General features: G+C 43.7%; 1 protein-coding gene across 3 annotated transcripts in view; it reads left to right on the forward strand.

Moving 5' to 3' along the window:
- Positions 1 to 6,416, forward strand: part of LOC126458315 (organic cation transporter 1-like) — a 90,166-nt gene extending 83,750 nt beyond the window's left edge. For all 3 annotated transcript variants that reach the window (XM_050095278.1, XM_050095269.1, XM_050095285.1), the window contains one exon: positions 6,044 to 6,416. In XM_050095278.1, coding sequence (XP_049951235.1) covers positions 6,044 to 6,256 — 213 coding nt within the window. In that variant the 3' untranslated portion in view covers positions 6,257 to 6,416. The remainder of the gene's footprint in view (positions 1 to 6,043) is intronic.
- Positions 6,417 to 10,288: the final 3,872 nt, after the last annotated feature.

Consider the following 10,288-nt stretch of genomic DNA (forward strand, 5'->3'; position numbering starts at 1 on the left):
ATGTGTCGAAAGTGTGTTTGTGGTGCGACAGTTTAATGAAGGCAGAACATCATGTGCCAACAAACCGAAACAACCTCGGGCTTGCACAAGCCGGTCTGACGACATGATCGAGAAAGTGGAGAGAATTGTTTTGGGGGATCGCCGAATGACTGTTGAACAGATCGCCTCCAAAGTTGGCATTTCTGTGGGTTCTGTGCACACAATCCTGTATGACGACCTGAAAATGCGAAAAGTGTCATCCAGGTGGGTGCCACGAATGCTAACGGACGACCACATGGCTGCCCGTGTGGCACGTTGCCAAGCAATGTTGACGCGCAACGACAGCATGAATGGGACTTTCTTTTCGTCGGTTGTGACAATGGATGAGACGTGGATGCCATTTTTCAATCCAGAAACAAAGCGCCAGTCAGCTCAATGGAAGCACACAGATTCACCGCCACCAAAAAAATTTCGGGTAACCGCCAGTGCTGAAAAATTGATGGTATCCATGTTCTGGGACAGCGAGGGCGCAATCCTTACCCATTGCGTTCCAAAGGGCACTACGGTAACAGGTGCATCCTACGAAAATGTTTTGAAGAACAAATTCCTTCCTGCACTGCAACAAAAACGTCCGGGAAGGGCTGCGCGTGTGCTGTTTCACCAAGACAACGCACCCGCACATCGAGCTAACGTTACGCAACAGTTTCTTCGTGATAACAACTTTGAAGTGATTCCTCATGCTCCCTACTCACCTGACCTGGCTCCTACAGACTTTTGGCTTTTTCCAACAATGAAAGACACTCTCCATGGCCGCACATTCACCAGCCGTGCTGCTATTGCCTCAGCGGTTTTCCAGTGGTCAAAACAGACTCCTAAAGAAGCCTTCGCCGCTGCCATGGAATCATGGAGTCAGCGTTGTGAAAAATGTGTACGTCTGCAGGGCGATTACGTCGAGAAGTAACGCCAGTTTCATCTATTTCGGGTGAGTAGTTAATTAGAAAAAAAAATCGGAGGCCTTAGAACTTGAATGCACCTTGTATTTAATTGAACGTAGTGACATGGTGCATTATCGATATTATAGTGGACTTCTTTTCTATGTTTGGTACCAAAGAGTGCTCGAACCAATCTTTAAGTTCCGTTTCCGCCATTCCCTCGTTGTGGTCCCTAGGTACCTTCGTTGAAAACAACAACAAAGCATTTGGAACAAACCCACCGGTCGTTCTAGCACGTAGAAGAATGAGCCGGTTGCCTTCTCCAACTGGAGATTTCATTGTTACTCGTGCAGTGTCACCAGCCGACGCATTTGGTCTGGAATCACTGGCATTTACCCCACGTTTCGTCTGACCAAACGATTTCGTGAGGTCTGCATACTTCCCTCAAGAAACGGCATCTCCAGGCTACGGTATTCTATTCAAGCAGACTTCTTCTTCCAGAAAACGTTTTCCATCGAAACCCTCTGTTCTTCAATACCACCGAAAGGCTGGTTTTTTCTGCGAAAACCAACTTACTATCTCGTAGTAAAAGAAACAACTCGTTCCGTTCCGGATATTCTCTCCACGTTTAATAGTTATGCAGGGTATTAGAAAATTCCCGTTACATATTTCTAGGACTTGTAGAGGGGAGTAAGTACCTAATATTTTGAATAGGAACCAACGTCCGGAAACGTGTCCGGAAACTATCGTCTGCGTGCTATAGCCGTTTGAAAACATGTTTGCCAGGTGGCTACGCAACTGGGCAGTCATTGTGGATGATGGTTACGTCGGATCGGCTGGTGTCATTTAACGTCCATCCTACTTCTTTGACCTGTTACGAGACTCATTCGCATGTCTGCGACTGTTAGAGTAACGTGGTTGAGTACACGTCTGCAGATTACAACGACATGATCTTTCTGAATGGTGAAGCTCACGGTAATGAGAGAGCTGCTCGTCGCATTTATCAAGATCGTTCTTCACAGAGCCCGGCAACATCGCATAACCTTTTCGCTACAATTACACAACGGCGAGGAAGGGTACCTCCAACGTCAGATCGCGCAATTGTGGTGCTCCAAAAAGAGGCCGCACATCTGAATTGGAAGGGCCCATACTGCATCACGTTGAAGAAAACACGTCAACGAGTACAAGAGCAATTACTGTTGCTTTTAATGAGTGCAATTGTAAAACAATTGGGAAGACTTGTCTGGTGACGCGACAGAAAAAGAAAAAGGAGTCGATAGGGAAGTGATGTGGGATCCAGTATTAGAGTCAGAATTTAAAAGCGCTTTGTAAGTCTTAAGATCAAATAAGGCAGAGGGGGTTAGGTAACATTCCATCGGAATTTCTAAAATCATTGGCAGAAGTGGCAACAAAACGACTATTCACGTTGGTGTGTAGAATGTATGAGACTGGTGATATATCGTAAGACGTTCGGAGAAACACCAGGCACACAATTTAGAAGATTTCACGGGCCGACAAATGCACAGTCAGCTTAACAACTCATGCATTAAACTCGTTTCCAAGAATAATATGCAGAACAATGGAAAGAAAACTGAGGGTCTGTCGGATGAGGATCAGTTTGGCCTTGGGAAAGGTGAAGGCCTCAGAGAGGCAGTTCTGACATTGCGGTTAATAATGGAAGCAAGACTAAAGAAAAATCAAGACACCTTCGTAGGATTTGTCGACCTGGAAAAAGCGTTTGACAATGTAAAATGGTGCAAGATGTTCGAAATGCTGAAAAAATTAGGGGTAAGCTATAGGGAGAGATGGGTCATATACAATATGTACAACAGCCAAGAGGGAATAATTAGAGTGGACGACCAAGAACGAAGTGCTCGTATTAGAAAGGGTGTCAGACAAGGATGTAGCTTTTCGCCCCTACCGTTCAATCAGTACATCGAGGAAGCAATGATGGAAATAAAAGAAAGGTTCAGGATTGGAATTAAAAATTAAGGTGAAAGGATATCAACGATACGATTCGCTGATGACTTTGCTGTCCTGAGTGCAAGTGAAGAAGAATTACGCTATCTGCTGAACGGAATGAAAGGTTTAATGAGTGCAGCGTATCGATTGAGAGTAAATCGAAGAAAGACGAAAGTAACGAGAGGTAGCGGAATGAGAACAGCGGGAAACTTAATATCAGAATTGGTGATCACGAAGTGGATGAATTTACGGAATTCCGCTACCAAGGCAGAAAAATAATCCATGACAGACGGAGCGAGAACGATATATAAAGCAAACTAGCACTGGCAAAGAGGGCATTCCTGACCAAGAGAAGTCTATACTATTAAACACAGGCCTTAATTTGAGGAAGAAATTTCTGAGAATATACGTTTGGAGCACGGCACTGTATGGTAGTGTGAACATGGACTCTGGAGAAACTGGAGCAGAAGAGACTCGAAGCATGTGAGGTGTGGTGCTACAGAAGACTGTTGAAAATTAGATGGACTGATAAGAAAGGAACGAGGACACCCTCCGGAAAACCAGCGAGGAAAGGAAAACACTGATAGGAAGAAGGGACAGGATGGTAGGACATCTGTTATGACATCAGGGAATAACTTCCATGGTACTAGAGGGAGCTGTAGAAGGCAAAAACTGCAAAGGATGACAGAGACTGGAATATATCCAGCAAATTATTGGGAACGTAGGTTGCAAATGCTACTATGAGATGAAGAGTTTGGCACAGGAGGGGAAATCGTGAATTCGAATGGTTCAAAAATGGTTCAAATGGCTCTCAGCACTACGGGACTTAACATCCGAGGTCATCAGTCCCATAGACTTAGAACTACTTAAACCTAACTAACCTAAGGAGATCACACACATCCATGCCCGAGGCAGGATTCGAACCTGCGACTGTAGCAGCAGCGCGGTTCCGGACTGAAGCGCCTAGAACCGCTCGGCGACAACGGCCGGCTCGTGAATTCGAGGCAGGTCGCATCGGACCAGTCGGAAGACTGATGACGAAAAAGAAGAAAAAGAGAAAGAAGAAGAAAAGGAGGAGGAGGAGGAGGAGGAGGAAGTACAGCACAAAGTGTGAGCTTGTGTTGTTTGGATGGCAACGTGGTGTCATCATCACGGCATCGTTTACGAATTCGAGAGTTTGGATTTGGACTGGAGCTAAAGTGTCCTCACCACACAATGCTCTCCAAGTGTGTGGAGTCTCAGCGACGTTCTTCCAGCGGTCTGTGTATAATTGTACAGCTGACATCTGTACAAGCTGGAGAAAGTGAATTGTAAGGCTGGAAACTACTGTTAGCCAAGAACAACACAGTGACAGGTCGGCATCAACGACTGATGCTTCCTTTAGCGACGATTCGACAAACTCGACCCACTGTTGTATCAGAATTAAAGCAGAATACAGATTGCGTTCATTTAAAACTGTTCATTATCATTAGTTGGTCACAACCCGTTTTAAAATCACCTCCTCGGCGCTGGTTAATTAGGTATTCTTCATTTTAAACGTAGAAGCAAGTAGCTTGTTTTAATTACTTGTGTGTGTGTTGTTCTATTCGCACAGTCACTGCATTCATAAGTACGTCATGTAACTGTGTTGCGTGGAATTTTGTTTCACAGTGTCAGAAGTTCATTGTTTACACGCATTGGACTTGGATTGTATTCAGGTGAGCCATGTCCCTAACAAACATATTGGCGTCAGAATTCAAAGATTTTGTTCTAGGACATATGCTGCAAGTCGACCACTGCCATGTTCTGCACGCTAGTGGTGTGGACGAATCCTTACACTGAGGTGACGTAAGTCATAGGATACCTCCCAACATTGTGTCGGGCCTCCTTTTGCTCGACCTAGTGCAGCAGCTCGACGTGATATGGACTCAACAAGTCGCTGGAAGTCTCCTGCAGAAATATTGACCCAAACTACCTCTGTAGCCGTCCATAATTACCTTCATGTCGGGCGATCTTGGCCACGAAATCATTCGCTCAATTTGTCCAGAATGTGGCCTGGTGGCATGGTACATCGTCATCCACAAAAATTCCTTTGTTTTTTGGGAATATGAAGTTCATAAATGCCTGCAAATGGTCCCCAAGTAGCCGAACATAACGATTTCCAGTCAATGATTGGTTCAGTTGTACCAAAGAACTCAGCCCACAGCATTATGGAGCCACACCCGGCTGGCACAGTGCCTTGTTGACAACTTGGATCCATGGCTTCGTGCAGTCTGCGCCACACTCGACCCTACCATCAGCTCTTACCATCTGACATTGGGATTCATACGATCAAGGTACGCTTTTCCAGTCGTCTAGAGTCCAACCAACATGATCACGAGCCAAAGACAGGCGCTGCAGGCGATGTCGTGCTGTTAGCAAAGGCACTCGCGTCGGTCGTCTGCTGCAATAGCCCATTAGCGCCAAATTTTGTCCCATTCTCCTAATTGGAAAGTTCGTCGTACGTCCCAGATTGATTTCTGTGGTTATTTCACGCGGACAACTCTACGCAAAGCCAGCTGCTCTCAGTCGTTAAGTGAAGGCTGTCGGCCACAGCGTTGTCCGTGTTGAGAGGTAATGCCTGAAATGTGGTATTCTCTGTACTCTTTTGATACTTTGAATCTCTGAATATTGAATACGCTAACGGTTTCCGAAACGGAATTTCCCATGCGTCTAGCTCCAACTACCATTCCGCGTTTAAGGTCTGTTAATTCAAGTCGGGAGGCCATAATCGCGTCGCAAACCTTCTCACATGAATCACACGAGTACAAATGACAGCTCCGTCAGTGCACTGTCCTTTTATACTTCGTGTATGCGATACTATCACCATACTTATACGTGCATATCGCCTACCCATGAATTTTGTCATGTCACGCTATACACCGAAGTCGGTTCTGTAAAATGAGCGCCGGCCAGTGTGGCCACGCGGTTAAAGGCGCTTCAGTCTGGAACCGCGCGACCGCTACGGTCGCAGGTTTGAATCCTGCCTCGGGCATGGATGTATGTGATGTCCTTAGGTTAGTTAGGTTTAAGTAGTTCTAAGTTCTAGGGGACTGATGACCTCAGATGTTAAGTCCCATAGTGCTCAGAGCCATTTGAACCATTTGTAAAATGAGCCGCCGCGCGGGCGCTACAGAGCTGCGTGTTGGCAGGGCACGTGGGACGCGCGCCTGCCGTTCCTGGTGGTGGGCAGCATCACGACGCTGGGCGCCGTGCTGGCGTCGTTCCTGCCCGAGACGCTGCACGTGCGCCTGCCCGAGACGCTGCACGAGGCGCGCTCCTTCGGACGCGACCAGCCCTACTTCAGTTGCCTCGCCCTCCGCCGGCGGCGCCAGCGTCGCTCCCAGCAGCCACCGCCCCTCTGACGTCACCGCTAATGTCCTCTCGCCCCGTCACCTCAACCGTGTTGCTACGTCTGGACAGCTTCTGTCTTTCGTTTGTACCTGCATATACACTATATTTATAATAAATTTACATTCGTTATCATCGTTTTATAATAAATATGTATATCACAGCAGCACTCTATAGGTTTTTTTATTTATCTCAGTCATCTTCTGTTATGCCTATTATTGAAACCCACAATTCATCTCTCTTTCTCCCTTCTTTCATGCACTCCGCAACTTGAAGTCAAATGAGTAAATTGGTAAGCACGTAATGTAAAGCACAAACAATTTTAAAGATATTTATGCTGCTGTCTACTTTGTAAGAATATTTGCAGTTAAACCTTGGCAATGAAGCAATCAAGTATTCTATTTTTACCTCTGATCTCGTCTACAGAATAACGGCAGCATTCGTAGAAAACAGTCAGGCAAATCCAGCCACAATGTAATGTAATAAAATAAAAATAGTTGTGACTCTTTTTCTTTACTATCAATGGAACGTAATGGAATGAATATGAGCCGTGACTTATATAAAAAAGAATCACACATTAATGCAATGGCTCAGCATAAAAGAGAAATAACTAATGTAGGAATATTATTAACAGTGTAATATGTGGTTTAATTTAACCCGACACATAGAAGCACACAGTAAACTAGCTCAGTTCTCAGGGGGTTACGGAATTGTAAATACTCATTTATTTAACTATTAAAACACCACGGATATTCCTCAATATATGCCTAGTTGACGTCAAGTTAAAAGTCGTGTGTTTTTAGCACCAGAGAATATTTCATCATAAATTCCATAACTCAAAATAGTGGTTTCGTCTTGATTCCCAGTATAAGGTAACAAGCGTAGCTTTTGCAAATGAAATCTTATACCAGAACTAGAATCCTGTGACCAGGCCTTCCTGCCTGGAATGTTATCTCGCAACTTTGAGAAAATCTGAAAGTGAATCTTATTAAATTATTTGCAGCGTCCACCAGGCTCGTAGAATCTGAAAGAAAGGCTTAGTTTTCTAACTGGCGGCACGTCTCTACGATGAGCTAAAAGAAAGTTCTTAATTATTTTTTAAGATGGCGCCTAACAATGAAGAATCTCATTTGAGGCCCATGTCTACTCTAGACAAGCAAGGTTTAGGATAACAAATGATTTCAACACAGACACAATGTTTAAGTCACAAACAACTCTATTTTCAGTTTTGTTAATAACTTACATTGGCTGATACAGCAAGATGAACCTTCGTTAAACGCTCCTTACGGTTCGCGTCCAGATCATAAGCCAAGAAGAAGAACAGTAATGACAAAAGACGTCAGAGTTCAAACACAGAATCTCAGTGCCATGGAATAGGCATAAATTGTGGCATAATATATTGGTTCTTGGTAAAACTCGCAAGTTACTCATACAATACTTACCGTAAAAACATGTAATCTACGCATTTCACATTCATGTCCACCCAGGAGAAACAGTACAATAACTGTCGCTAGACAAAGATATGTACTGTAGTATTACTAAATTGTCAGTGACGCTTGCCACCTATAATCACAGATCCAATGTATCAAGACTGTTGCGAGTTGTATTATACGTACAAATACTCGTTTGTCATGTGACTACAGAAATAACATTTTCCTCTTTTTATGTAACCGCGATCATGGGAAGAATGTGTAACGCCCTTGAAGATGGCCGCGCTGTCAGATATCTGATCACAAGCTGTAACTTGCCGAAAACCAACGTCCCTCAGAACAAGGCTCACACATTGTCCCTGTCTTTTCCGAGAGACTTTTATCGTAATTTTAACCGTATTTTAATGGAAAAGGATTGAGCTGAGTCCAGTTTATCAGATAGGCTTGTTCATTTTAATGTACAAAGCATATAAAATCAATAAATGTTTATTGTAGTTTGAAAGCTAGAGAAATAGTTTATCTGAATTTGAATATATTGAATTTTGTGAAGGGGACTGAAATTAATTTTATTCGAAAAATATATTTTAATTTTTAATATACGCTGGAGCCTGGTGAGAAATTAATGAGACGTACAACAAAAGGTTGACGAATTACTTAGGTGTACGAAGGCAACTGTGAGAAAGAAACATTTAATTTAATATTTTTGAAAGTTGTGTAGTGCTCAGCGGCGATTTAATAAATGGTACAGACGACAGATGTAAGTTAGAAGTTTTCAGAACCCTCAGTCCTGTTTTACACATTCTTGTCTTTTCCCTCTCGCTCTGTAAAAAGCCGAACCTCCAATCTAAAAATAAAAATTAATATTATTACCCAGTGAAGAATTCTGGAACACGGCTTGGAACACAGAACCTTAACAAAGGTTCTTTGCTGTCGGAATTGTTGTGTGCAGTGGGAACCGACGAGGCTTCTCTCGGACACTAGTTATAAGAGAAGCATTTTTTAATCGCCATTGCATTCCTACTAGTGGATCTCAGCGCTTATACGTGTGCAGTAAGTTTCATTTGATTTCAGGCTTTGAACTGTAAGACATTTCCAGAGACATATGTGGCCTCTGACCATAATTTACTTAAGAAACTGCAAAAGGGTAGGAAAATGATGAGATCGGTTTCAGAGGTTGTTGGGAATTTAAAGGAGATAATTAGGTAGCGATTGACTGAAACAGATGTAAGGTACACAATAAAAGTAGAATCAGCAGCGTTGAAAGATGAAATAGTGAAGGCAGCAGAGGATCAAACAGTGAAAAAGACAAAATTCAGTAGATACCCTTGGATAATACATAGGGTATTAAATCCAATCTACGAAACATGAATCCAGCAAATGGAGTAGTCGAAAGGGAATCTTCTTCTTTCTTCTTTTTCCGGTGCCTTGTCCGGCAGTTTCACAGAGTCGGCATTGTTAGGGTCGGATTTGTAAGGTTAATTTTTAAGGGGTGGCCAGATGCCCTTCCTTCCGCCATCCCGTACCCCCTGGGACGGAATTAGCGTACCCCAGCTGTCTGCCCGTAGTGCAATCCATGGAACGTGTTCAGATGTCTGCGAGTCGTATAACTGAGGCGCAACGTGGGGACCAGTCTGGTATTCACCTAGTGGCATGTGGAAAACCGCCTAAAAACCACATCAAGGATTGCCGACACACTGGCCAACGCCGGTAATCCGCCTACCTGAGTCTAGGAAGCAGCGCATTATCGCTCTCGGCTAACGTGGCGGGTCAGTCGAAAAGGAATATAGTCGCCTAAAAATGAGATTGGCCAAAAATGCAAACCAGCTAAGCAAGAATGGCTTGAGGGTAAATGCAAGGGTGTTGAAACATGCATGACTGTTGAAAAGTTAGACGCCACTTATAGGAAAATTAAAGAGATCGTTGGAGACTAAAGAAGCAGCTGTATGAATATCAAGAGCTCAGGTGGCAAGCCAACGCTAAGCAAAGAACGAAAGGTTGAAAGATGGAAGGATTATATAGAGGGGCACTACAAGGGCAATGAGCTGGAGGACAATGTTACAAAAAGGGAAGAGGATGTAGATGAAGATGAGATGGGAGATACGGTACAGCGGTAAGAACTTATAAAGCACTGAAAGGCCTGAACCGTAAGAAGGCCGCTGGAGTTGACAATATTCCCTCAGAATGGAAGAGCCAACCATGACAAAACTATTCCACCTGATGTGCAAGATATATGAGACAGGCGAAATACACTCACACTTCAAAAAGAGTGTAATAACTTCTATTCCAAAGAATGCAGCTGTTGATAGCTTTGATTATTACCAAACTATCTGCTTAGTAGATCATGGAAGCAAAATTCAGACACAAATTATTTACAGAAGAATGTAAAAACTGGTAGAAGTCGACCTCGGGGTAGATCAGCTTGGATTCCGGTGACATGCCTCGCATGAGCCGATTCTGACCCTACGGCTCATCTTATAAGATATTTTACTAAAATCGATTGTCAAGAGATGTCTTTCACTGTGTTAAAGTTATTAACTACTGTTTTAGAAATCTTTCTGAGGCAAAGATGTGCGAATAATCCTTTTCCTCCTTTGCCTATGTCGAAGACCAATCTGC

The sequence above is a fragment of the Schistocerca serialis genome, chromosome 1 (assembly GCF_023864345.2).
Source record: "Schistocerca serialis cubense isolate TAMUIC-IGC-003099 chromosome 1, iqSchSeri2.2, whole genome shotgun sequence".
Classification (NCBI taxonomy): domain Eukaryota; kingdom Metazoa; phylum Arthropoda; class Insecta; order Orthoptera; family Acrididae; genus Schistocerca; species Schistocerca serialis.